Source organism: Penicillium chermesinum, assembly GCF_028974085.1.
Source record: "Penicillium chermesinum strain IBT 19713 chromosome Unknown utg000003l:1.0-5111272.0:1.0-5115320.0, whole genome shotgun sequence".
Lineage (NCBI taxonomy): Eukaryota > Fungi > Ascomycota > Eurotiomycetes > Eurotiales > Aspergillaceae > Penicillium > Penicillium chermesinum.
Window position 1 is genome coordinate 4,396,835 of NW_026695313.1, and position 26,168 is coordinate 4,423,002.

At 51.5% G+C, this 26,168-nt stretch overlaps 12 protein-coding genes across 12 annotated transcripts; 7 read left to right on the forward strand and 5 right to left on the reverse strand.

Annotated features, from left to right (window-relative positions):
* Positions 1–455: 455 nt before the first annotated feature.
* On the reverse strand, positions 456–3,116 carry N7468_004615 (uncharacterized protein; the record flags this gene model as incomplete). The annotated part of the gene is made up of 5 exons (XM_058473912.1): positions 456–784; positions 844–904; positions 956–1,480; positions 1,537–2,709; positions 2,769–3,116. The coding sequence occupies 5 exons, from the start codon at positions 3,114–3,116 to the stop codon at positions 456–458; spliced, it is 2,436 nt and encodes an 811-aa protein (XP_058332915.1).
* Positions 3,117–3,793: 677 nt separating this feature from the next.
* N7468_004616 (putative RTA1 domain protein) lies at positions 3,794–4,981 on the forward strand (the record flags this gene model as incomplete). The annotated part of the gene is made up of 4 exons (XM_058473913.1): positions 3,794–3,815; positions 3,869–3,968; positions 4,035–4,184; positions 4,240–4,981. The coding sequence occupies 4 exons, from the start codon at positions 3,794–3,796 to the stop codon at positions 4,979–4,981; spliced, it is 1,014 nt and encodes a 337-aa protein (XP_058332916.1).
* Positions 4,982–5,175: 194 nt separating this feature from the next.
* On the reverse strand, positions 5,176–6,966 carry N7468_004617 (uncharacterized protein; the record flags this gene model as incomplete). The annotated part of the gene is made up of 6 exons (XM_058473914.1): positions 5,176–5,771; positions 5,825–6,081; positions 6,143–6,472; positions 6,526–6,599; positions 6,652–6,673; positions 6,734–6,966. 6 exons carry the CDS (start codon positions 6,964–6,966, stop codon positions 5,176–5,178), a joined length of 1,512 nt encoding a protein of 503 aa, XP_058332917.1.
* A 357-nt stretch (positions 6,967–7,323) lies between these two features.
* On the forward strand, positions 7,324–7,957 carry N7468_004618 (uncharacterized protein; the record flags this gene model as incomplete). The annotated part of the gene is made up of 2 exons (XM_058473915.1): positions 7,324–7,555; positions 7,662–7,957. 2 exons carry the CDS (start codon positions 7,324–7,326, stop codon positions 7,955–7,957), a joined length of 528 nt encoding a protein of 175 aa, XP_058332918.1.
* Positions 7,958–8,109: 152 nt separating this feature from the next.
* Positions 8,110–9,187, forward strand: sec11 (signal peptidase complex catalytic subunit SEC11; the record flags this gene model as incomplete). Its single annotated transcript, XM_058473916.1, has 7 exons — positions 8,110–8,194; positions 8,247–8,515; positions 8,646–8,725; positions 8,789–8,822; positions 8,882–8,915; positions 8,969–9,013; positions 9,066–9,187. 7 exons carry the CDS (start codon positions 8,110–8,112, stop codon positions 9,185–9,187), a joined length of 669 nt encoding a protein of 222 aa, XP_058332919.1.
* Positions 9,188–9,597: 410 nt separating this feature from the next.
* Positions 9,598–10,376, forward strand: N7468_004620 (ubiquitin conjugating enzyme (UbcB); the record flags this gene model as incomplete). Its single annotated transcript, XM_058473917.1, has 4 exons — positions 9,598–9,624; positions 9,688–9,804; positions 9,950–10,266; positions 10,331–10,376. 4 exons carry the CDS (start codon positions 9,598–9,600, stop codon positions 10,374–10,376), a joined length of 507 nt encoding a protein of 168 aa, XP_058332920.1.
* A 559-nt stretch (positions 10,377–10,935) lies between these two features.
* Positions 10,936–12,743, forward strand: N7468_004621 (cytochrome P450; the record flags this gene model as incomplete). Its single annotated transcript, XM_058473918.1, has 5 exons — positions 10,936–11,282; positions 11,305–11,530; positions 11,678–11,740; positions 11,788–12,579; positions 12,648–12,743. The coding sequence occupies 5 exons, from the start codon at positions 10,936–10,938 to the stop codon at positions 12,741–12,743; spliced, it is 1,524 nt and encodes a 507-aa protein (XP_058332921.1).
* A 1,488-nt stretch (positions 12,744–14,231) lies between these two features.
* On the forward strand, positions 14,232–16,674 carry N7468_004622 (putative GTPase activating protein (Gyp3); the record flags this gene model as incomplete). The annotated part of the gene is made up of 2 exons (XM_058473919.1): positions 14,232–16,389; positions 16,451–16,674. The coding sequence occupies 2 exons, from the start codon at positions 14,232–14,234 to the stop codon at positions 16,672–16,674; spliced, it is 2,382 nt and encodes a 793-aa protein (XP_058332922.1).
* Positions 16,675–17,272: 598 nt separating this feature from the next.
* On the forward strand, positions 17,273–18,860 carry N7468_004623 (choline transporter-like family protein; the record flags this gene model as incomplete). Its single annotated transcript, XM_058473920.1, has 2 exons — positions 17,273–17,449; positions 17,514–18,860. Coding segments are annotated over 2 exons (1,524 nt in total), but the record flags the coding sequence as incomplete, so codon positions are not given.
* A 600-nt stretch (positions 18,861–19,460) lies between these two features.
* On the reverse strand, positions 19,461–20,187 carry N7468_004624 (uncharacterized protein; the record flags this gene model as incomplete). Its single annotated transcript, XM_058473921.1, has 2 exons — positions 19,461–20,051; positions 20,110–20,187. The coding sequence occupies 2 exons, from the start codon at positions 20,185–20,187 to the stop codon at positions 19,461–19,463; spliced, it is 669 nt and encodes a 222-aa protein (XP_058332924.1).
* A 1,051-nt stretch (positions 20,188–21,238) lies between these two features.
* N7468_004625 (uncharacterized protein) lies at positions 21,239–22,556 on the reverse strand (the record flags this gene model as incomplete). Its single annotated transcript, XM_058473922.1, has 2 exons — positions 21,239–22,206; positions 22,244–22,556. The coding sequence occupies 2 exons, from the start codon at positions 22,554–22,556 to the stop codon at positions 21,239–21,241; spliced, it is 1,281 nt and encodes a 426-aa protein (XP_058332925.1).
* Positions 22,557–23,286: 730 nt separating this feature from the next.
* On the reverse strand, positions 23,287–25,375 carry N7468_004626 (uncharacterized protein; the record flags this gene model as incomplete). Its single annotated transcript, XM_058473923.1, has 3 exons — positions 23,287–23,583; positions 23,645–24,521; positions 24,576–25,375. The coding sequence occupies 3 exons, from the start codon at positions 25,373–25,375 to the stop codon at positions 23,287–23,289; spliced, it is 1,974 nt and encodes a 657-aa protein (XP_058332926.1).
* Positions 25,376–26,168: the final 793 nt, after the last annotated feature.

Consider the following 26,168-nt stretch of genomic DNA (forward strand, 5'->3'; position numbering starts at 1 on the left):
TACTGGCGTTCATTGGCCTGATCGATACCACTTACAGGTTGATTTGAGCTCTTTACTGAGCTTTTTACATAATAGAAGCGTTTAACTAGAAGTTAAGCATAATCTACACCTTATGGTTTGGAAATCGCGCATTTCCTTCAACTCAGTCAAGATTCTCTTAAGTGCACGAATTAGAAACGATAAGCCTTCATCTCATCCATACACGATGGTCAAAAGGCATTGCGACAAGTCGAGCGGTCCAAAATATCTTCAATAAAACATGCAAAAGAACATAAAGACCTCTAGAACCGCCAGGTCTCCACAAGATGAACACTCCAGAACGCCGGAAGAGTATTTGGACCTAAAGGGGTATCCAGCCAATCCGAAACGCACAATCCAATGAAGTTCCGCCATCAGGTTTGCAAAAATTCATATCATAATAGTCATAACACTTGAAAAGGAAACTCATAAACGAATTAAATCTCGTTTTCCGGTGCCAGGTCAAATTTCCGAGTCGCCATCTTTCGTGTGCTCTTGACCGGCGAGCTTGGAGATGGAGGCGAGAACATGCTGTCGGTAAGATTAAGTTGGTTCATGCGCTGCAATGCATTTTCAATGTCGCTTTCGCGGCCGAGCACGTTGTTATGTTGCCGCGCCGGCGTGGCATTCTTCGCTCTTGGCTTGCGAGTAGGTGAATGCGAATTCATCTCTCGTTCGAGAGCTGCTAGACGACGACGTAGCTGGTCGTTTTCCCGTTCTAGCTCTTCCACACGGTCATCTGTCGATGGCTCAGGGTCTTCATAAACTATTAACACGATCTGTTAGTCGTTGAGGAGACCTGGGGATTGATGAGGAGGCTCTTACTGTTGAAGCCTCGCGAAACAAGTTCAATCTTTCGGTCAATGTGCTCATCGTTGCGGCCGATCTGTAGTTGGTCAGCATTCACGATCCTATTAATGGGGTAGAATTTACGGACCTGCTCATCCCAAGCCTTCTGCCATCGTTTCCGCTCAGCTTCCATCATCTCATCCATTTCGGCCCAGCACTCTTCTCGAACCTCTTGCTCAAGGTCTACGCATCGGCCTTCTGTCGCTGCAAGCCTGATCTCTAACTCCGAACGAACGATCTCCTCTTCTGCAAGTCTAATGGCGAGACTGTGGCAGTCCTTTGTTAGACGACCGATCTCGGCCACTGCGCGGTCCAATTCTTCCGCAGAAATACCGTTTGGTGAGACCCTACCGCTGCCGGATCGATCTCGGCCGGAAGAGGAAGATATTATTGATTCGGTCAGAGAGGGAACGCGAGGAACGGTTACCTCCCGGGCTAGCGCGGAGTAACGGAGGATCTGGGAAGTGGCATTGAAGTCACCTAATGGGTCCGCAGTGACGACCATGATGGCTTTTTGAGGATGGAGTCCACGCGACATCTGGTTCGACGATGGGAACGAGTTCGAGAATAGGAGCTCAGTGAGCTTGCATTGCCGGAAAGGAACAAGTGCAGTCTATGATGCATCAGCTTCTGCATTCGATTTGTGACCGAAATCGCGGTGTGGCTTACCTTGACCCCGTCCTGCAGGTTGCTCTGCATTTGCAGACATTGACCCAAGTACATTAAACTCTCATTAATTTTACCAGCTTCGGCGAGCGTGGCACCAGCAGTCTTCGCTGTTCGGGCTCGCTCCGAGCCTGCCAGATCCACGACAGTGAGAGTATTACCCACCCAACTGGCTTCGCCGTGTCGCTTGTTAGACAACTTTTTGACTTCCAGGCAGAAAAAGCCGTGGCTTCGGGAGCTGACGCTGTTCGATCCTGTACCTGTGACCTTCCGCTCAGTCAAACCAACGTCGAGAATGGCCAACGCTTCCTCGTAAGTACTGCAGGCAATCTTGCGCAAGCCGGCCACAACCTTCCTGTCCGGCGACCCCTCCGTGGGTTTGAATAGCAGTGGGCGCCGTCGGTCTTTCTGGCTATTACCACGAGACATGGTATTGCCTCCGGGTGTAATAGCTGGAGACAGGAGGTCAAAGATGCGGTCATTGTACACCTCGTACATGGACACTAGGACGACGTAATCGGATCGTGGGTTTAAATCGACGGTCAAATGGCTGACATCTGGCAGTTTCGGGAGGACACTGGGTCTGTCGCGTTGCTGGCGGCGGGGGAATACCAAAGCAGGGGTGGGCTCCTTAAAAACAATAAGTCGAGATTTAGCTAAACGGGACTCGTGCAAACTGGAACGGGTATAAGGGATTGGGTTGAAAGATCCTGGGGTAATGTTCCCCGGCTTTTCAGGGGACATTCGGAAGGAACCAAGCTGCTCCAAGGCCATGTCGCTAGCAAGCAGGTCTGATTCCACCATTCGATTGCTTCCAGGCTTGGTACGAGGTTTAAGACCAGGTCCGGGGGTATGGGGGCGAACGATAGATAGGGTTTCCGGGGAATTCAAATTTTCGGGGCTCCATACCGTTAGTGGGGTGTTGGTGCGAGAGGGACTCATGGGAGTTTGGGCTCTCGAGCTCCGTCCATTGGGTTCGCCATAAACAGCTTCCAAAAAGGTCTGGGCGCCAAACAGTTGTGCCTCAGAGGTATCCGAGGCAGCCAGTGAAGCAAGCATCATGGGGGTAATGCCGCCATCCTCCGTCTTCAATGTTGGTTCCAGTGAACGGAAGATAACATCCAGGGCCATTTGGGTGAGTCCTCGCTGCGTCTTGGAGCCGAGGATTGTGTGGCTCTATAGTTCTTACGTTAGCTCCGAGCCTCTCCTTTTTGTGTTACTTATATCCTGCACACCTTTCCACTACCTGTCACTCCCAGTGTTGCGACCAGTCCATCGCGACCCTCCGTCAGAACTCCTCTCACGAGGGATTCTATGCCGGTGTCATGGAAGACATCGAGCTGCGAAGCACCTTCTTCGAAAACTTTTGTGAAGCCAAATTTCTCCACTGCACGCTTTCTCGAGTCGCTTGGTGGCTGCAATGTGATGTGGGTAGGAACAGGCGCAACGATCTCATCGGCCTGGGTTGGCTCCGGGGGCTCGACTGTCAGAAAACGTTCGGGTTCATCTTGTCTGGTTGCGATCGGCGGGCGTAGTCGTAGATAGACTTGGAACAAAGATGCTTGAGGTTGTCTAGACGGCATGATGTCTAATGCTCGAAGCGTTGAATTGTGGATGTTTCGAAAGACCCTGAAAGCGCTGGAGTCGAGATCGCAACCATTGTCCACAGATCGGCGCTATCATTTCCCTATTCCGATTGCGTGGTTGTTGTCGGGGCAACCGTACCTCGTCACATGCAGGTCACGGGACTGGGTCCCACCGAGCGAGTACGAGAATTGCCTGTTTGGGCTGCTCGTATCCTGCCTTGTCGCAGACTCCATAACTCTAAGTGGCTTTTGCTTTTGGCTTTGACCAGGAGGCTAAGCATCCTTAAGTCACCCCGTATGGACCCACTCAGGGCTAAGGCTGGAAATGACCTCGTATTAGGCCGCAGCTGCGCCTAGGTCTTCACTCTGAGGCTGACTCCCATGGAACCCCGAATTCTAGCTATCCAGAACCGCGGATGCTCATTTGCTCAATCTCTTGCGAAGCCTCTAACCGGCGATCCCTTAGACTTTGCTTCGCGGATTTTGACCCAATCGGGAAATCTCGTTCTCGCTTCTTTGTGGCATTGCTAATGTAGTCTTCATCTGCGCGCTCTTGAGTCTATATAAACGTTGATAGATCCCCTTGTAGCTAGAGAGGACTTAGATCGATCCGATAGAAATCAAGAAGCACGGTGCTTGTACGAGATTATCATACCCCGCCAATATCATCAACAATGCTTGAAGCACGGTCATATCGTAAGTCTGTCTCGTTCACGACCTTGGAAGCGGCCTTTCTGACAATCCTCTAGAAGAAGGGAGTTTGTGGTTCTATGCTCCAAATCAAGGGGCTCCAATTGCATTTGCCACGCTTTTCGCTGTCTCTGGTGGCATTCATTTTTATCAGAATTTGTATGTCCTGTCTCTCGGTTTCGAACGAGTGCAGTGGTACTTGCAGATGCTAAAGGGATATTTTAGGAGATACAAGTCATGGAAGGTGACGGGCCTTTTGCCATGGTCGTCTTTACTCTTTACTGGAGGTTTCGTCACCCGGGCAGTGGCTGCCTTTGGGCAGTGGGGCAACGTTTCCCTTTATATCGCTAGCTCTGTGCTTCTTCTGACTGGCCCGTAAGCGAATCCGCTGATCACGAGTACAATGGCAAACTACTAACAAGTTCACCAGACCCGTCTACGAAGGTGCCAACTATTTCATTCTTGGACGAATGCTGTACTATATCCCTTACCACTCGCCGATCCACCCCGGTCGCGTCTTCACAACCTTCATTGCTCTTGGAATCGTCATCGAAGTCATCACTGCCAATGGAGCTGCTCATGTTGCGAGCGCTGGATCCTCGGAAAGCGAACAAAATATCGGAAAGGGCCTCCTCAAAGCAGCACTCATCCTGCAACTCGCTCTGATGACAGGCTTCGTTGCTCTTGCTGGTCGGTTCCACTACAATTGCAAGCGCGGGGGTGTTCTCAGCCGCAATATCAAACGATGCCTGGTTGTTCTCTATATCAGTTCCACGCTAATCACTATTCGAACCATCTACCGGACGGTGGAATATTTTTCTGCAGCTAGTTTGAACACTCAAGATGGTCCGCAGAATGTGAGCCCTATCCTCCAGCACGAATGGTTCTTCTGGTTTTTTGAAACAGTGTTTATGTACAGCAACACTACCCTCTTGAATGTTTTCCATCCAATGAGGTCGTTACCTTATTCAAACAAAGTGTATCTCGCGACAGACGGGGTGACCGAGATCGAAGGGCCAGGCTATGAAGATCCTCGAAACAAGTTTGTGACCTTTGTTGATCCTTTTGATATTTACGGATTGGTTGTCAAACGCGGCAAGAAGCAAAATTTCTGGGAAACTGCTCACGCTCAACATGAGCAGCCAAGGGCCGCCGCTACCCACAAAGTTTAGCTGTTTAGGACATGATAGATATGGAGTATGCTTCTTCTGACTGTTCTCGCCATTCGCTTGACCTTGCTTGATGCTTCTGCTTAACTGGTCGATAGTGCATTATTAACCCCTTCCTAGACAGCTAGTTACAGTTTGTACCTCTATTATCAAGCATGATAAACTATTCATTCCCTCGTTCAACAGAAATATTTTTTTCACCTGTCACTTTCCTCTTTTCCCATCTCCTCTTGTATCTCCCAGCTGTACTTAGCAAATCGACTCCGGCGACGAATCTGTTCCCCATAGCACATGAGCAAAGGGGGTACGATACAGAATATTGTCGCCACCGCCGCCAACACCGATCCTGCGATATTCGCGCCTAGACCATCGAACATCTGGGGCGTAAATAACGGAAATGTCCCGCAAAGCATTCCTCTCATGAATGCCACTGCTGCGGAAGCGCTGGCAGAGTAGTTCAGGTAACTATCGGAGATATACCCATATAGCACTGTATCGACTTCCGTCATAGCATAGCCCACAAGAACCAGCGATATTGTCGGCAAGATCCAGGGTACATGTGGGCCCTGTACCTTTGGGGAATAGTCCATGCAAACCACCAAAGGCCGATTGCCAAACATGGTGCGCCAATAGCCATTCCGATAATTTTGTCTTCGGGTCGAATCGGAAGACCACGCGCTTTTCGCCGGTTGGCGATGTGGTTGTCGAGGACCCTTGTGAATGCGCTTAGACATGTACCAAGAGCGAGAGCTAAAAATATCAAAGAAGCCTGGGAGGAAGAAAACCCCATGGACTGGTAAATAGGTTGGAGAGCCTCGGAAAATATGTAGATCAGTGACATCACACAAGATATAATCACAGAAAGGGTGATCACGATGGGCTCTTTGAAAAATAACTCGATAGGGCGGAAAAGACCTTTCTGCAAAAATACCCGTATATCCAGGCTATGATCATGGCTCAAAGGAGGGCGGATATGCGGGATCTGAGGTCGTAACTTATTAACTTCATGTACCAGAAGATATGAAGATCTTGACTCAAGAATTGGGAAAAGAAGCCCGGTAATGACTCCAATGATGATAGCGTAGATGTAGAAGACCCATCGCCTTGAATCAGCGTAAGTAGGTGGAAAGCAATGAAGGACGTGAGGTAGGAGAGTTTACATACCAATGGAGCGAAGCAACAACATAACTACTGACTACTGGGCCGATCATGAGTCCAATGTTCGAGGCGATGGTCCAGAAAAAGACCACCCAAATGCGAGCCTGAGAGTTGAACATGTCCTCTATGCTCCCTCCGACAATAGTACCTGGAACAGCCGAGAAGGTGCCACCGAGTAATCTCATGATCACTGAGACGGGAAAGGAATGTACAAGCCCGATGATAGTACAGCATATACAGCTCATAACTCCGCTTAAGATGTAGAGATTTTTGCGGCCGAAGGTCTCAGATAGGGGTGGAAGGAAGATATTCCCCACACACTGCCCGAGGGGAAACCTATACTAATGTTAAAGAATTGCTATATTTCCTCGCTTGCGTGTAACACATACAGAGTCACAAAACATAGTATCGAAACGGTCTTAGCCAGATGGTATTCATGTCTAGCATCGCCGGCAGCAGCTGCCTGTAATGAGCGTAAGAGGGCTAGTGTGGGAAATCAATGCTCTGAGACTTACACCTGCCGTGCTACTCGCTGTTCTATAAGAAGTTAGCCGCTTGCTGTCTAGCACCACCAAAGGGTGAAAAGAGAAAAATTACACGAATAGATCCAATAGGCAAATCACGGTAGTGTCGTATGTCTTTCTCAGGCCGGTCCAGTTGCGAGGGTATTTCGGGTTATTGCGCATCCACCGTACAAACCGACCATCCTCGGTGAGCTCAAGATAGTATTCCTGCAATTGCTTGTTCAAGCATGTGTTGCTCTCGTTTGATTGGTCGGAAGGTGTAAGCTCCGAGTCCTCGTCGAACCCATTCCAATCATCCACCAGCATGCTGGGCTTCGACGACTTTGGAGTCCGGAGATACTATTCAAGCATCACAGGTGCGAAAAAGAAAGGACTCTTATTTAAGCCACCGGGGACTTATGGGTCTGATGTATGTCGAGTCCCGCGGGTCACACAGGGGCAAGTTTAAAAGAACATGCCGGAAGAATGATAATTACGTCTCCCTTGCGATCTACCGGCGATCTTGAGTAGAGACTCAGCATTACGTAGTCCGATCCAAGTGCACCTGGCACCCAAGATTGAGGATCTTTTTCTCCCTGGGATAGTCATACTAGAGGCTGTGATGTGCTCAGAAATTATCCACGCTTTACAGGAAACAAGCATATAGAAGCATGTGTTCATTATATGGAGCCCATTGATACATTGACCGGTCCAAGCGCCACTGATGAAAAGACCCGGCTTTTTCCAATCTTTAATGCCGGATGCCAGGGGTTTGAGAGCTACCCGCATTCTTCACAAGCCGGCGCTCCACATGATACGAGCCATCCATCTCGGACGCGTCCAGCTCCACCAGCCACCCGATGGAAGCTATTCACTGTGCCAAAGTGTACCTCCAGGTTAGCGAACTCATCTTTCGGTAAGATGTGTCGGGTGCATGCACCCTGGAGCGAAGACTACTTGTGCTGGCCTTACGTTGAAGGTCTTGACGGCTCGGAGGAACTATATATAACTCCCGAGCCCAGGAAAGGGGAAAGTTGGGCTTGCTGGGAATCGAATATTGAGAGTTACTGATCACAGAATAAATCAGCAGCGACATGGTGTACTCCAAGCCTGGAATATCCCACCAAATCGGGTGCTCAGCTGGTCCAAGTGGATGATCTACAGAAAGTCTGGTAGATCTGAAGGCTTGGCGCGCCAAGGCCACAACGCGACGGGAAGGCCACCTCTCCGCAATCGATTTGGCTCCGCAAACAAGGACACCCCAAGGTCACCTGTGAGTCGCCTACTGAATTCCGCGTTGGTGCCTGCTTACTTGTGAGAATAGATTGCCGTTGTCTTTATTCCCAATATCCCAGGCGCACGGCTTGCATCGGAGCCCTCTCATCTCCTCGACCCTCGATCCCCGAGCCTCAATTTCGCTCAACATCGTCACGGAACTTCCATACCTGAAGCCAAACTCCAATCTCCGCAATGCTGTCGGCGCTTGGATCCGGCGCCACTAATGTGCGCCACACGGTCGGTCAAGTGCTCAATTTTGCTCTTGTTCTATCGACTGGTGAGTCGCAAATCAAGTGCTCAATTCCGATCCATAGACTGATATCCGCTAGCTTTCATGCTATGGTACCACAAACCTCCCGTGGACCCCCGAAGACTGTGCCTTAACTCTCAGCAGGAAAGGATTGAGCATAGCCTCTGCTTCAAGCTCACCCATTGTGGTGGTTTTGTCCGGATCGATGTTCGTCAAATCACCTCGAAAATATACAAGCGTCTCAAGTCTCACACCATATCTGCAGGGAGCCGGCATTTCAAAGGGGAGACCTCCTTTTCCTTTGGAACCGAGGCCCTCGGGCTGAAGTTGGGGAGGTCGTGGTCTACAGTTCGTTTCCGCCATGCTCTATGCATTAAGTCAACGCTAATCGTCCTTGTTCTCTACTAGATGTTCGCGGAAAAGTCAGTTGCTCCTCGAAAGGAAACCCCCGACGCGATATGTGCTGACACCCCCAAAGGACATTCCTATTGTGCACCGTGTTGTCCGAACATACCCCGAGCTCGAGAACAAGACCAAGAAAGTGAAGGAAATCACAACGTAGGCGAAAATCCCCCCCCGAGCTAGGGCTGGAAATGGAGACTGACAAGAATGGAATAATAGGGACAGCACACCTTCTCACTTGCTACTGACCAAGGTAGATGAATGCGCAGGACTTTTTCTATTACCAAGCTAATGCAAGCTGTTTCAACATAGGGCGACAACAACGTGGCGGACGACACCGAGCTCTGTATGCAATCTTCTCACCAATAGTTGCGATTGTAGCTAATTATCTTTCTCTAGATGCTCAAAACCAAGACTACTTGAACCGAAGCGAAGATATCGTCGGTAAGTAGACTCTCGGCTCCTATATCTAGACTGCCTTATTGACAACACACAGGCAGCGTTCGAGGCTACATCCCCGGTGTTGGCTTTGTCACAATCATGCTGTCTGAATATCCTTGGTTGAAGACAGCTCTTCTCGGTTTGATGGGATTGATGGTCTTACTGCAACGAGAGTAAAAAGCGTATATCTCTGAGGGTTCAAATACAGTCAGCACAAAATGCATCATAGAATTCACTTCAAGAAAATCTTGAGTGGGAACATGAAAGATAATAAGATCAGGAGAGAGGGAGTTGTAAAGTACGAAGATCGAGGCGCGGGGTGGGACCAACAGGCCTTAAAAACACTGACGTCTTTGCCAAACCCCCCCACCTGGACGGGAGCTTGATCAGGCAAGCTTCCAAGGTTAGCTTTTCCACCTCCTGAATCTGCAACCGCTGGTGATTGCCTACCAATTATCAGCCCCGCTCATTCCGCGTCTTCTCCTTTCTCCTATTCCAGGCCAGAAGGGTTGCATCGCTTCACGCGTTTTTCGTCCATCCCCCCCCCCGCACGCCTCACGCGCCCCGCCATAGAGGCCGTCGACAAAATGAGCAGTCAGAAGCGCATCGCGAAGGTAATTCATTCTTCGACTGGGCCTTGGAGGAATGTAAAATTTGCTAATGTCTCCTCATCAAAGGAGTTTGCTGAACTCTCCGCGTCACCCCCGGATGGAATTTCTGTCGAGCTGGCCGACGAGGCCAACATTTATGAATGGAAGGTCTGCATCGACGGGCCAGAAGGTTCTCCATACCAGGTAAGTCTCTTGGCTCCAACGCAGGGTTTGAGTCACCAGACTGCACCAGATGTTTGGGGTTGAATCGCAACGCTGCCATTCTGCATGCTGTGCTAGATATCTGCTTGCTTCGTGGAACGACCTTGCTAACCTGTGCACCTTCTAGAACGGAAAATTTCTGGTGAAACTCAACATGCCCACCGAGTACCCATTCAAACCCCCCACCATCTCCTTCAAAACAAAGATCTACCACCCAAACGTGACAAATGATGACAAAGGAAGCATGTGTCTGGGAATGCTGCGCGCCGACGAATGGAAGCCTAGCTCCAAGATTACTGCCGTCCTGCAATTCGCACGCCAGCTGCTGGAAGAGCCCATGCCTGATGATGCTGTAGAAGGCCGAATCGCTGAGCAATACAACAATGACCGAAAGCGCTACGAGGAGGTTGCACGCGAGTGGACACGACGGTTTGCGATGGCCGAGTAAGTGAGAGGGTCCTCTTTTCTGGTTCCGCTCGTGTTTCATAGCCCAACCGACTTATTGAAGTCATTTCCACAACACCGCTCGAGTCAAGGAGGTCCAGTTCAACTAAGCACAAATTTGATAAAAGATGCCCTTTTTGTCCCCCAACTTCAAGCTCTCCTAGTGTCTAATCGGGCAGAAGATTTCTGATAGCCTCATGCTTGGGGGGGACCTGAAGATATCAGCATCCAGTAATTCTTAATAACAAACCATTTGTTACATGCTGCAAGACTTTGGAACCTGGTCATAATTTCAGATATTCGTCTACTGGCCTACTGGAACTGTGCATTCTATGCAAGGCTTTACGAGCGGCAAGAGAGCTTGCACGGAATGTTTCAATAGCCTGACATTTGAACGCATTGGGGTTTCGACTCAGACAGTAAATGCCGCAACGAGCGGACATACTCCCGAGGTTGTAGCCCCCCAAACCCAAGATGATCCGCGGAATTATCCCTCACTGTTGTAATTTTCCCCGCAAACCCCGCCCCCACCCCCACTCCCACCGTCACAAGCTTCTGCGATCTGGCAGACGAGAGCTTGATGCACCGAGACTATAAAGCCAAGGGAATCCATGGTGGGCAGGAAGGAGGATGGAAGACGCATCTGCATAGAGCGGCCACCAAAGCAGCATGGCGGTTGTTTCGGGCGCAGGCGACTTTCTCGCCCAGTATTGGCCTGGCATACTACTACTCCTGGCTGTTGCTCATTTCACACGCAATTATCTCACCGCAGGAGCTTCTTCTATCCCTGGTCCGTTTTGGGCAAAGTTTTCGAATCTCTGGAGGTTTATCGACGTAGCTCATGGACATGCGGAAGAGACATTATGCAAACTGCATGTAGAACATGGTGACTATGTACGCGTGGGGCCGAACGCAGTGAGTGTTCGGAACCTCGATGCGTTGAAAACGATATACGGTATCAATCAAGGCTATCAGAAGGCAAGTCACCTCGAACCTCAAGTGGAACTCAGTGCGAGGTCGGGGCTAACACCTTCCTAGACCGGATTCTACGGAGTGCAGCAACAGATGGCAAACGGGAAACCAACCCCCCACGTTATTTACCACTACGGACGAGAATTTCCATGCTGCTATCAAGCGCCCCGTCACGTCGGCCTACTCCATGAGCACGTTGACCGAGTTTGAGCCCTTTGTTGACAGTACAATCCATACGTTCTTCCGGAGGTTGGATGAGTTTGTCACTCAGAATAAAGTTTGTGACATTGCCGTATGGCTACAGTATTGTATGTCCTTGGCTCCTATCTTGTTGAATCCCTAGTCTTTCGAAGGCCCATGACCACTTATAACCATTCTAACAGATGCCTTTGATGTCATTGGCGAACTGACCTTCAGCAAACAACTCGGATTCCTCGAGAAAGGATGCGACGTCGAAGGCATCATGGGTGCCATTGAAAAGATGCTAGATTATGCTGGCAAGGTAGGGAAAAGTGCATAGCAAGTGGGAGAGGTTCTGACAGACTACAGGTTGGCCAAATGCCGTGGCTGGATTATGTGCTTATCAAGAATCCACTACGACAGTATATCAAAGGCGGGTCAACGAGTGCAGTCGCCCGCTTCGCCCGCGCTCGAATAGATGAGAGGTTCCGAGAACTGAGCGAGGCCGGGCAGGCAGCTTCTCCTCCTCGCACCCACAGAGACTTCCTTGCCCGTTTCCTAGAGGCCCAGAAAGCCCACCCGAATGTGGTCACGGACAACCAAGTGTTCTCGTATACTGTCAGCAATGTCAATGCCGGCTCAGATACCACTGCGATTTCGTTGCGCGCAATCCTCTACTACACTTTGAAAACCCCCAGAGTCTCAGAAAAGCTCGATAAAGAGCTCCGCTTAGCGTTAGACGAAGGTCGCATTTCCTTCCCCGTCTCTTGGAAACAAAGCCAGGAGCAACTGCCCTATCTCGATGCAGTAATCAAAGAAGCTCTACGCCTGCACCCTGCGGTCGGGCTCCTGCTAGAAAGAATAGTCCCGGAAGGAGGCCTTCAACTCCCCGGCGGCCCATATCTCCCCGGGAGGACGATTGTAGGAGCCAACCCCTGGACCATCCACCGGCATTCCTGCTTTGGCAAGGAAGTCAACTCATTTATTCCAGAGAGATGGCTGCGAGCCGAAGGCGAATCGGAGTCTGCGTATCAAAGCCGTAAGCAACAGATGCTGCGCGCAACGTTTACCTTTGGCGCAGGCCCGAGAACTTGCATCGGGAAGAATATTAGTCTGCTCGAGATCTATAAATTGATCCCGTCCCTTTTGTTGCGGTATAAGGTGAGAGCTGCTCTATCTCGTGTAAGGAGTTGCGCGCATGGGGAGGTGTTCTGACATTCATCTGACAGATCTCTTTGGACAAGCCGGACAGCAATTGGACGACTGTGAACGCGTGGTTCGTGCGACAGAAGAATATGGATGTTCGGTTGACGTATCACAACTGAGACGGTCTGCGCGGGGAGGATGCCATGGCTCTCATGCTCATGCGGGGTGTAGCCGAGATGAGCCGTTATTTCCGTTTCAAGTTGATTGATTCGAAATTTGATGCTGGGACTACAGGGAATTTCGGATAGGGATCAAGCATGGTGACTCGGAGAAAAATGTTGCGCTACCATGCCGGGCCTTGGCCCCTTGGGACTTGAATCCGATCTATTTCTGGAACGTAGAATGATCAGCCTGTTTTGCACGCTTAATTATCCAATGGGAACGGACTCCAGAGTCAAAAGGTCCAGCCTCGAGCCTGTGGAAACCTTCGGAGCGGGCGGAACGCGCACTTCAATAGGAAGCTCTCTTGACGAGGCGCCGAGGGCAGCCAAGAGTGAACAAGCCCCTGTCGAAGTGGGGAAGTGCGGGAAGGAATGATTATGGATTTCCTTCTATGGGCGAATTATACGAAGCCATAAGATTCAGCATCACCCTAAAGTAGAACCAAGCTCGAAAGGGAAAGACGGTAGAAGGGCGGAATCCTTCCAAATTCTCGAAAAGTTAGGCCCGCTTGGAGTGCTGGTTACCCTCGTCCCAGACCAGTTGGGAAGCCCCTCGAGGTTTTGCTTGCTAAAGAAAGAGCCCGATTGTTCCTTGTGCTGAGATGACGAGAGGGACCATGGAGCACCGGAACCTTAGGGTCGAGATCATCTAAGATGTAGTTTCGCCCCAGATAGTTTCCCAGAGCCGATCGGAATGCTCCCGACGCCTCGGTGAGGTGGGATCTTCGAGATCCGCGCTTCGACTTTGGCGCTTTCTGGTCGTTTCCCCCCTTCAGAACTATACCAGTAGGCTATGGGAATAGTGACAGTATCCATGGGAGACCACGCGGGGGGGGAGCATGGACTATGAGTAATCGAAGTACCTGCAGGCAATCCATGGCGCATGGGGGGCAGAAGAACGGGGGTTACATGTAAACGAGGCGGCATCAGAAGTATGCGCCGCGCATCGTCCCTACAGATCACCACCAGGTCGCTAGAGAAACCCTGGCCAATTTCCCTAGGAACCAATTCTAATAAGAGGAACCACAATCCCACCGTCCTTCCATCTTGACCTCCCGCTGCACCCTGAAACAGGCCTGTTCATCTTGCCCTACGTCATGTGACGCTCGGATCAGCTTTGTTGACTTTTGTCTCAATCTTTTTCACTTTTCTTGAGCTCCATTCCTGAATCCTCTAGGCGGGCCCTTCTGGATCTTCTTTCTTTTTTATTTTTTGTTTCACGCCTTTTTTTTTGTCCTTCCTTTGTTCGTTTGCCGACATCCCTTGAGCCATCCACTCTTTTCTTTTCTTGTGTTGGTCCTCGTTGCTTGTTTGTACCGCGCCTCCCGCCCTTTTCGTGTATCGTGTACACTTCGCCTGTCAATCTCCCAGCCCGATTGTTAGCGGCCAATCTATTGAACGCCAGAAAACAAATGTGTAGCGAGAATTGGTTGCGACTAGGTGGCCATGGTCACAGGAAACGGAAGCTCCAGATACGCGCCTCCCTTGGGTGAGCCAACTCTATACGGTCGGAGAAAGAACCCTCAACCACGACTGGACCCGATCACCATCGAACCGCGCTCGCGAACCCCCAATCCTCCCAGTTTGTCGCCGCGCTCTCCTGTTTCTCCTCGATACGTCCCTCAACCCCCTCATACTTCGCACTCTTTGCACTACACGCGGTCACGGTCGCCTGTCCCTCCAGTGGCACACAGTGCCCCAGATGACCGACTATGGCTTCCTCCTTCTCTGCGGGCGGGCTCCCCGCAGGACAACCCAGAGGACTGGCGAGCCAGAAGGGCAGTTCGCCATGCTCCAACATTCCCTCCCCCGGATCGGCAACCTCCAGGAAACTATTCGCGCGATAGCAATCCGGACCGGGCAAGCCACCGCAAAGCCCCGCCAGCTCGAGGTGGACTGCGGATATCCATGTCGACATCCAAGTTGAATGGCCGTCGCCAACGACCAGAGGAGTCGCCCGATCGCCTGCAGGACCCGAGCACCCATGGTCTCCCGCTGCCCCGATTTCCATCCAATGGGGCCGCGGACGATAATTCACTGCGGACCAGCGTGAATTCGATTATGACCTCCCGGTCAAGCGTCGAGCAGACGAGCGGCACAGAACGGAGTAGTGTCCTCACGAAGAGTAGCTCTATCACCGATCTGTCGCCGGACACTCCCTACGCGCCCTACAGTTTGCCGGACGGCGAGATGAGCGTGGAAGATGCTATCTCGATGTACTTGGATGGATTCAGCGATGTAACTGAGGAGCCTGGATCGCCAACCTCCCAAGCGGAGAGTAAAGCACCCTCCGTTACAGCCCATCCACCCCGGGAGGACATGTACCTGGAAAGCATACCACCTCCGAGATCTACGTCCCTTAAGACGCCCCCTCCCGTTCCAACACTCCACACCCCAACCTTTCCTCCGCGAACCATCTCTCTGGAGCCCGCGAGAATCCCCCAACGCCCAGGTTCTGAACCTATCTCACGCCCACAAGCTCCTCCTGAAGCTATAGTGCCACAACATACGCTACCGCGGAAACCGTTGGTGTCACCGGAGCCACCCTTACCTTCCCCTAATCAAGCTTCCGACATATCCCCGATTCACCAGCGTCAACAGTCTAAGATCATCATTCCTGGCCAGGTGCCACCGCCCCTCAATTCTGCGAACGATACACGTGATGACTATGGGTTTCGTAAAACAACCCAACATGTTACTTTAGCAGACTATGAAGCTTGGAAACGCTCATATTCTCCATATGCAGCACATCGTCGCTCGAAGTGGTATGACATGCTCAAAGAGCACGGGCTGTCAACCTCCAATCCTACCAAATTTCCTCCTCAGTCTTCCAAGCTGAAGCGCTTTGTCCGTAAAGGCATTCCGCCCGAGTTTCGGGGAGCAGCATGGTTTTGGTACGCCGGTGGACATGATATTCTAAGCCGCCACGTTGGCTACTACGATACTCTTGTGGAGAAGGTCATGAACTCACCCAACAACGATGATAAAGAGCATATCGAACGAGACCTCCACCGTACTTTCCCCGACAATATCCACTTCAAACCGGAGAACGGGGCTAGTCCCCAATCGCCCGGGGTGACAACCGAGACATATATGATCCAGTCTCTCCGCCGAGTGCTGTATTCCTTTGCTCAGCACAATCCTAAAGTTGGATACACCCAGTCACTCAACTTCATCACCGGCATGCTTCTGCTTTTCCTACCCGAGGAAAAGGCCTTTTGGATGCTTCACATCATAGCTTCCACATATCTCCCAGGCACCCATGAAATCAGCTTAGAGGGTGCCAACATTGATCTGTGGATATTAATGGTGTTACTCCGCGATTCCATGCCGCACATCTTCGCCAAGATATCCAGCATGGGAGGCGCCCCGCAAGGCCGAGGCAAGGTGCCGCCGCTCACCGTGAATTCTCGATTGCCAGATATTACTCTGGGTCTGACTAACTGGTTGATGTCCGTGTTCATTGGTACACTCCCACTGGAAAGTACCTTACGGGTTTGGGACATCTTCTTCTATGAGGGCTCGAAAACCTTCTTCCGCGTTTCCCTCGCCATCTTCAAAGCCTGTGAACGGGAAATCATGGGGGGTCTCAGACCCCATGGAGGTTTTTCAAGTCATACAGACGATCCCTAAAAAGTTGCTGGATATCAACACTCTCTTGGAAGATTGCTTTGTGCGCCGACATCGAGTCGGCCAGGGTCGCATTGAGGAATTGCGTGCTGCCCGCCGGACCGCTGTCCGCCAAGAAAAGATGCGGCGATCCGTGGCCTTCAACAAGGGCGAGATCCAGCTTGCGACCGATGACTTTCCCGTTCGCCGTCAACACCGAGAGCATCGAGTGGTTGACTCCTTGCGCCATCTCAAACAACAAGCCCGGGGTCTCCGTTAGCAACCCTCTCACTGAAGGTTTGAGTTTAGTCGGACCAAGGAACGTGTCTGTGTGTCCCACCGATCTTGGCGTGGCCCATCGAGCCCAATGGAGAGATTCAGCTCCCGAAACCCACTGAATCGCATCCCCCGTCGCGTTGGCGACAGAAACCCCGCGTTCGCACCCCTTGCATTTCCTTTGGCGTTCAGGCACACGATAGAAGAAGGCATTGCATGGTCAATATATCCTATTTGCTTTTTTCTGATTTGTATATAGAAGTCACTTGGAGAACTCAAATTTGAGACATACAGAAACCGAATGATCGGCTGCAGCTTAGAAAGTAGAGGGAATCGACTAGAGGGAAGCGTTTGGCACTAGTGGAAGCTCGCAGGGCCCGTGAACCCTAATTTTCGCGGTCATTGGGTCGATCGCGGATCTACTGGTTCCTCGGTTCCTCTGGTTCCTCTAAAGATCCATGTCGTCATGGATACCAATGCGGAAGTGCAAAGCTCCTTGCATTTTTCTCCGACGAACTGTTTTCTCTTGTCATATCGTGCACATTATCCGTAGTATGCAGCTATGAGCGGCGAGGCTAAGGACTATTACACCCCGGGCCAGGGCTTGGAGGGGGGGCCAATCGGCCAGCTATGGCAACGACAATACCCCGAACCCTGTGCCTGAATCAAAACCCCCACCATACCCCGACGCTGTTGATCCACCTCCTCCATACACGACATTCGACGAGGCTTTCAAGATCGAGAGACCAAAGTATCACGACATATGGGCGGGCTTGCTGGTACGCGTCCCTGCCACCGCGCACCATGAGAAAAGGTATCATAAGTAGCTAACACCCACTCTAGCTAATTGCGGTCTTCCTGGGCTATGTCGCTGTCTCCGGCTACACCATTCACTCGTACGCAACGAACAAGGGCTTCAGCGGCGGTGGGATCTACGATGCCGGGAATGACTTCTCTCTCAACACCAACACCCTGGTGCTCTTCGTCTTCGTACTCTGCGTCGCCTTGGCATTCTCCTGGGCCTATTTCATGGGCGCACGCTACTTCACCAAGGCGTTCATCTGGGCTACCGGGATCCTGAACATCGTCTTCGCCCTCGCAACCGGCATCTACTATATCGCCGAGAAGGAATATGGCGGCGGCATCGTGTTCCTCATCTTCGGCGTCTTCGCGATCGTCTGCTTCATCAGCTGGATCCCGCGCATCCCTTTCACGGCATTCATGCTGCAGACTGCCATGGACGTCGCCCGGCACCACGGCCACGTCTTCCTCGTCAGCGCGCTGGGCGGGATCGTGACGGTGGCCTTCGGGGCGTGGTTCTCCGTCACTCTGGTCGCGATTTATGTCAAGTTCGAACCGGATGCCGGAGGCACGAATCCCGCCTGCGCGAATGGCGGGTGTAGCACGGCGAAAGTCATCGGGCTGGTCGTCTACGTGACGTTCGCCATGTACTGGCTGAGCGAGTGGATCAAGAATACCGTACACACGACTATCGCGGGCCTGTACGGGTCGTGGTATTTCTTCAGCCGCTCGCCGCAGGGAATGCCCAAGGGGGCTACCCGTGGCGCGTTCCGGCGCGCAACTACCTACTCCTTCGGCAGTATCAGCTTGGGCAGTCTGATTATCGCGGTCATCCAGATGCTGCGCCAGGCGTGCTCGGTCGCGCAGCGCACGGAGGCGGGCGAGGGGAATCTCGTCGGCAGCATCTTGTTCTGGGTGCTGGGGTGTGTGATTAGTTTTCTGGACTGGCTGATCACGCTGTTCAACCGTTACGCGTTCTGCCACATTGCCCTCTACGGCAAGGCGTACATCCCTGCTGCCAAGGATACGTGGTCGATGATGAAAGACCGCGGTGTCGATGCCCTCGTGCAGGACTGTCTGATGGGTCCTGTGCTAACGATGGGAGCAACGTTTGTGGCTTACGTGTGTACCCTACTGTCTTACTTGTATCTGCAGTACACCCACCCGGGCTACAACTCAAATGGCGAGTTCACTCCCGTTGTGATGGCCTTTGCTTTTGTGATCGGCTTGCAGGTCTGTCAGGTCTTTCTGACTCCCATTGGTAGTGGGGTGGAGACCATTTTTGTTGCTATGGGTTGGGACCCTCAGGTTATCATCAACGACCATCCTGATCTATACTACAAGTTAGTTGAGTTGTACCCTCGTGTTCAGCAGGCTATACATGCTTGAGGGTTGCTGTGGTAGGACCGAACGTTGAGTCGCGCCGAGGGGAGGAAATAGTAATGGCTACGAGAATATGATCCCAAGGTTTTGTGGCTTATGACAGATATGTTTGCTTCTTGCTATTATCAATTCTTGTTTCAAGAAAGAACTGTTATTCATTCGTAATCATTGAAACATCCCTTTTTTGAGGAAGCCTCTCTCAACTGAATACCTCCAGGATAGCCTAGCAGGATTCTACACACGAGCTAATCGCTCCAACTCCTCAACTTGATGGGCGGGTAAAATCCCATCTTTCAACATTAACGTCATTAAGTAGTGTTCTCGGCGCCTCGTAGTCGAACAGCCCGATCTATTCAACACTTTTCCCCTCCTTTTGACGCAAGAACCAGAAAATCTGGGAGATTTAAGGAAAGATAAACAGAATCCATTGAAATAGATTGTCGAAGACCAAGTTATTTCATTACATGTAAATCGAGACAGCGTGTCCCAAATCATAGCCGGAGGAAGAACGCTCGTATAAACTCCAACAAACCCAAAGTTTTCAATAACCACAAAGTAATATCACAACGCCGCCTTGCATCAAGCCTCATGAGACAAGGTCTATTCTTACAGGGCAATCATCAATCCCATGACAGCCGCGACAGCGAGCGCAGCAACACTGCCGTGGGCAGCGCTGACCTGGGGCGCAGCACCCATGAAGGTGTTGTAAGGGCTAGCGCCAGAGGGGGTAGGAGTAGCAGCACTAATCTGGGAGCCATAGACGGCAGAGGAAGTAGCAGCGACGAGGACACCGTTGGAGTAAGAAGGGGTGGCGACGCCGGCCATGTTGCCCATGCTCTTGGCCATGCTGCTGGGGGCAGGGACCTGGACGGGAATCTGGGAGACGTGCATGGGGTCGACGGGGGTGCTCTTAGCGTTGCAGGCGTACTCAGTCTTGGTCAAATAGACGACCTGACGGGATGCGTCGGCGGGAGGGGCGTAGGCCCGCTTCTCGGTCACTCGCTCCATGGGGTGGCTGAGGTGACGAGCAGGGGCGAGGGCAGGGGCAGCGAAACGAGCGCAGAGATCGGCAGGGCGGTTGTTGGCAGCGGATTCACCACACTGGTCGGCGATTGCGCTGCTCAGAGTAGCGATGGAATCGCTGTTGTTGCACAGGTCTTCCATGCTGGAAGCGTCGAAGCCGCTCAGGACGGATTTCTGTAGCCGGAGGGGTTTAGTCTTTGTACCATGTCTTCAATATCCTTTGTGGACTTACGACGCAGTCATCGACATCTTCGGTGACACGGGCAGTGACGCCAGCGACTAGGATAGCAGCAGCGGCGAAGAAACGCATTGTGGTTTGTGGAAGGAAGTATGAGGGAGCTTGGACTAGAGAAGGGCAGCAAAAGGATTTGGATGTAGAACGCGCCAGCTGGGCTTGGATTCTCATTTAAGTAAGTATTGCAATCGTAGTAAACAACCTCAATAGCTCAGTCGGTGATTGCATCCCTTGATCCCTGGGACCTCCGGTTGAATGGTGGCAATGACGGACGGCATGTTGCTCTGTTGCCCGTTTTGGACGCCAAAAACTGCCAGTGTGCGTACATAAGCTTTGGACGGTATCTGAAAATGCCTGTAGGTTCCTGTTGATCTTTCTGGAATGGACCCAAAAATGTACCACTCACTGTCTCCCTTGGTCTTGTTGTGCCGGGCAGCATCCCTTTTTACCCTTTACACCGAGGGGAATGCCTGCAAAACAAGTAGCCCCCGCAATCCAACCATCTAGGACCTTCCTGAATCATATGGAAGAACTTATGACTTCAGTGTGGAAAAGATTCGTGTCCAAAACTTCGAGGATAGAATCAGCGCGTGTGTTTCTAAACTTAGACGCCACGATCCATACGCAACGGTACCAACCTATAGGAACTTGAAATTACGCTTTGGCGCTTTGAGAGACCTAGCAAACAATCGTACCTTGGAATAAGATCGAAATCAAATCAGTTTCTCGTCTACATAGGACTCGACTTCATTTACATGCTAGTCCATATGTTGCATTGTGGAGACATGAATCCATGTCACCGGGGAAGTTCGCGGAAAGCTTGCCACTCGCGTTAAACATAGCAATACGAGTTTTGCACATCAATATATACATTTCAATCAATAGATAACTGAAGAAGTCAAAACGTGGCACGATCATGAGCATCGTATTCTCGTGTGACCAAAAAGAAAAGAGGCATTGCGTTAGTGTAACTTACCATGCCCTAATGCTCATGTAGGGCAAGTAGAAGTGAACAAAGGTGTCAACTTATAAACGACCGTCATGATTTTACGAATATCATTCAACCTGTATGGGCCAAATTTATTCGCAAAGAAGTAGTTTTCAGAACATAGCTTCTCAAGATATTTCACCGGTAACTTGGCGGTGGGAGATCGGGACTGGGCAGCTCAGCAATAGTATACTCGGCAGTTCGACCGGCATCCATCTCATATAGCGTATACACGGGCGCAGGCCCTTCAGCTTGAGAGGGAAATTTCTGGCCTGCGTCATATCCATCCACCTCCGCATATGACTGATGTGAGCTCCCCTGACCCTGGGAAGGAGTGGTCGTAAAAGCACTTATCCGTGTCTGTTGCATTGGTGGAGAGGCAGGCCCTTCACCTCCAATAGAACGAGAGGCTCCTGTAGATGCCGCCGTCTCCCTCTTCTTTTTCTGAAGTAGGTAGAACATGACGCCCGCAGCTACAATTCCAGCAATGCCGAGGACTCCTCCAACAACACCGCCGGCTATAGCACCGACGTTGGTTGGTGAGCTTTTAGGGGAGGAATTTCCGGGTGCGGGTGAGGAGGCTGCCGGAGAAGTAGCTTCAGCCTCGCTTGAGCTTGAGACAGCGCTTGTCACTCTGCCTGGGCTACCAGTTGAGGAAGGCACCGAGCCCGATACATAAGCCCTCAAAAAGTCACCATCCACGAAAGACGCACTGACAGCGGCCACTGTTGGGTATGTGTCCGATCCAGCACTGGGGCCTGCGAGTGATGTTGCTGCCAAGTACACGGTTTGGTGGACTCGAGAATCAAGGCACCCATAATCGGTTAGGGAAAGCTCTGGGTAAGTCCATGTCCGACATAACGTGCTTGATGGATTGGTACAGTAGACCGCAAACATATACGTGGGATAATTGGTGAGGGCAGGAGTGGCGTCGATCTCCTCTCTCTCGTAACAGGTCGTTACGAACGCACAACGTGCTGGGTCGTCTTGCTCGCAACAGCCCACCATGCCAGGGAAACTGCTATCCGGAGTGTGGAAAACGCACTGGTTACTGGAATGGCAGTAGATAGAGCTATCTGGCGATACCATCAGAATCATGAATTTGTCTAAGCGTTTAGTAGTATGATGGCAAAGAAGACATACAGTCATCCATGATCCCATTCACGTAGCCGCATGCGCTGGCCGGAACCCATGATGTGACTGTTGAGCCATTGGAATCGTCATTGCCAGTCGCAGAGGCCCCAGACTGATACACCGATCCGTCCGAGTCTGTATAATAGCCGCCGCGGCCTTTTAATCCATGTTTTCGAATATCCGGTCCGATAGTCGCTTGAGGTACAGCTGGAGGCAGTGCACCGTTGGCAGCAGGAGTGGCAGGCGGGATAGGAAACGAGGAGGCCCACGCTCTCCTCAGGCAAAGGAGAGCGAACACCCCGATTGAACTCGATGTTTTCATAGCGATACCTTGTAGGTAGTGTAATAGACTCGGGGAATTCAAGTTTGCGCTGATTAGCGGCTGTTTCGTTCCATATACATCCGGAACGGAATCACCATCAATTCGAGCATATCTATGTCAGCCTGAGCCGGGGTCAAACCATCGCCCCTCGTATCTCCATTGAGGCGAAGCTGGACCGAATTCGATTGTAGTTGGTCAGGTCTGCATGGTTAGTGCCCGCGAAACTCCCAATGGTCTTGGCAGTAACCCTGTGGCTTAAGAATATTACTGGAACACGAGGAGGGACTGTCCTCTTATCATGTCAGTGATCAGATAAGAATGCTTTTATTTTGTTCCTGATCCAATACTTTAAACAGCGGAATGCGCTGTACAACAACTTGAAGTGTTCTGCTCCGTCCCCGAATGTTGGTCGTTACTACAGCTGATCTGAAATCTTCATCTACACCCCAGAAGATTATCTGCGGTCCACTTTCCTGAAATCTGGGACTCCACACTGACAACTTGAACCTGCAATGCCTTGCGTGAATTGGCCAACACTCCGATGATCCCGGGTTGCTTGGCATCTACAGACTACACCTACAACGGGTAAACGGAGGCGAGAGCCAAGAAATCATGCATCCATTGGGTATAACCAAGCCAAAGACTCCTATCGCTCTAAAATCCAGAATCAAATCTCTCCCCAAACTAAACGCCTCAATACTAGTAAGCACCCGTCTATTCCAAGACCAGCTTAGAATTTCTCACTCGTCACACATCGCGTTGAATGAACCAACACCCACGCCAAGATTCTAACCATAAGCGTCAGCAACTTGACAATAACATTCAGCCCGAAGAACAAAAAGCCCAGCAATCCCCGCGTGATCCCGGGAAGCTCTTGGCCCTCACGAGAGGAGCCAGAGCCGTAGCGACCATACTTCTCGAGGTCGAATTCTTCAACGATGATCTGCTGCGTCTTTTTAGACTTCTTAGACTTTCGCTGGTTCTTTTTCGGCTCCGACTTGGAATGGTTCCAGAAGCTGAAGAAACCCTTTTTTGTTTGCATCTTCCGACCGAGCATGTCCGGCTTTGATCTGAGATGCTAACTCTACGCTCTCGGCATAGTCCTCTCTCTCAGCTAGCGTGGTGATTAGCTTGCCCTGGAACGGCGCCCCGTACGCAGGCTCGGGAGCAGGGCCTGTGCTGGTGGAGCGAGGGGTCCCGAGCTCCATATCGGCCATGATAGGGTTCGTAGCCTCGTCGGAGACCGCGACAGCCAACATGGCCGCGACCAGGGAATCGACGGCGTAGAGCGAAGGGATGGTTGCGATGACGGCAGCTGGGGAGATGGAGAGCGTCCGTGTCGCAAAGTCCAGGGATGCAAGAGGCTCTTCCGAGTCAGCCACAGGCAATGTGGATGTACGCGGATTAGCTGCTTCTTGGGCTGCTTCCATGGCGACGGACGAGACGGGGCCGGTAACAAGGACGGTAGGTGGCTGGCCGCTCGATGGTGCCGACACGGTGATGTGCAGCAATCCCGAAGACTTGGAGCGTACTGGAGACAAGGGAATCCCAGCAGCTCCTACAAGAGCTGGCGGGGTGCGTTTTGACAGGGATGGATGTCGCAGCTCGTAGAGCCGAAGGTGTCGGTTCCACGAAAGACGGCATGATTCTTCCGCTGCTGCGCGCTTCAAGGCTTGGCTCTCGAGGTTCCGGCTGTCGGATGGAGAAAGGTGATGTTGCTTGCTGATTTCATCTGCCTGTTCAATCGCCATCATAGCAGCCAGTCGTGAGAAGAGAAGGGAGACAAGCCCATCGTTGGGATGTTCTCGGCGGATGCGATCTTCGAGAATGAGCGTCATGATGGGAACTGCATTCTCTGGATTGGATGGAGCGCTACGAGAGATCGCCAGTTCATTATTCGAGTAAGTCTGTAAGGTATAGAATGGCAAGTCGGAATTACCAAATGCGAAACCGGCCGGCCCAGTTCTTGGAGACGACTTAGTTCATGAATGGTGGCTGTCTAGGGTCGAGAGCACTCACCTTGTCAAACGTAGATTAATCTTATTGCTCAGTCTCTCGGGTCGCTGTCCATTTGCAGCTTCCCACAGAGTCCCTAGCTCCTGTGCACTGGAATATTGTACTTCTTCTGGTTCCAGCACGCCGGTCGGAAAGTTCAGCACACTAGCAGGGACAGTTTTCGGACCAAGGACTTGATCAATATTCGTGGACGAAGTCAGGCTTGCTACTGGCGTTGAATTGGAAGCAGGGTTGATAGTAAGCTTAGGTCTTCGAGCTTTCTTGGTAGAGGCCGGTGAAGCTGCAGGCTGTGGGCTATCATACACCTGTGGACGCCCAATCTGCTGGTTGAGTGGAATACTAGGATCGAACTGAGGAAACATTGATCTCATGGGCACCGGGGAGATAGACGAGTGTGATGACTGAGGCGAGGTGGTGGAAGCATCTGTATGAATACTTCCATTGCTAGTACTGAGGCTCCTTTCAGAAGGCAAGGGGTGGCTTGACGTGTTATCCTGGCGACTTCGGCTGCGCGCAGACTGTGGAGAGTCCGAGCCGCGGGTTGATACTAATATCGGCGACTTATTTCGAGCTATGCGTGCTCTTGGTGGTGGGCCCGGGTGGGGAGGGGGGAAATACGGGACGTCTTCTGTAACTTGGAGAACCACAGCCTCTGTATTGCCGTTGTTCTTCATCTCCTCGAGAGGTATCGGAGATGCAGGCTCGGCCTCTGTCGTTGGTTTTCTGACAGCACCCTTGCGGAAAGGATTTTTGGGAACCTTGGCCTCCGGCGAGGGTGGGGGGAATAGTTGAAATTGACTCATCCTTCTGCAGGATCTTTTGCAGGATATTCTGGAAAATTCTCTGTAGAACGTTCCGTATTATGATCTGTATAGTGTTCTGCAGAAGGTCGTGCGAGATAAGGGGTCTCAAACGGGGATTTCGTAGACTCGCCGTGATCCCGGAAGATTGGTAGTCATTACAAAAGGACGCGCCCAGGGTGGGATGTTTCGATGGACATATACTCTGCTTGACCAGAATTCTGCAGATCTCGAGAGCCTGGCGCGATAGCGCCGAGTGCCTATAGTTATGTGACAACCCTATATTTGGGGTGGGCGCTTAGTGGATCTCGGATGTGATTGGCCAAGATCGTGCAACGGGGACGAGTGCCTGCATGAACGGCGCTTCGACAGAGACCGTTGATTGGCCTGAAGATCCCCTCAGTCCTTTCACTTCGTATTTGTAGAAAGTGATTGGCGGTTTGCCATGGCCAGTATCTCACCGTAAAGGTCACCGTCCGGCAGAGCTGAACGGTGGTATTGAAGATATGGACTACCCTTGCTGTCAGAGCTCCCAAACCCGCTCGGCGATTCTGATGATGATCTCTTTCTGCATTCGAATCCTTTCTGGGAGAGGATTCGCAATGCGAAGAAAGTCCATAACGGGTATGGAGATTTCGGCCGAGGCTCCAGGAGGTTCGATGATAATCTCCCCTTACAAGTTTCGCCTAATGGAAAACTCATTGGCAAGTACTGCATGTGATGAATTGCCGTCCCAATTATGCACCTGAAATGTGATCCTGGAAGCTTTCCGACCGTGAAGCTTCACGGTAATGGC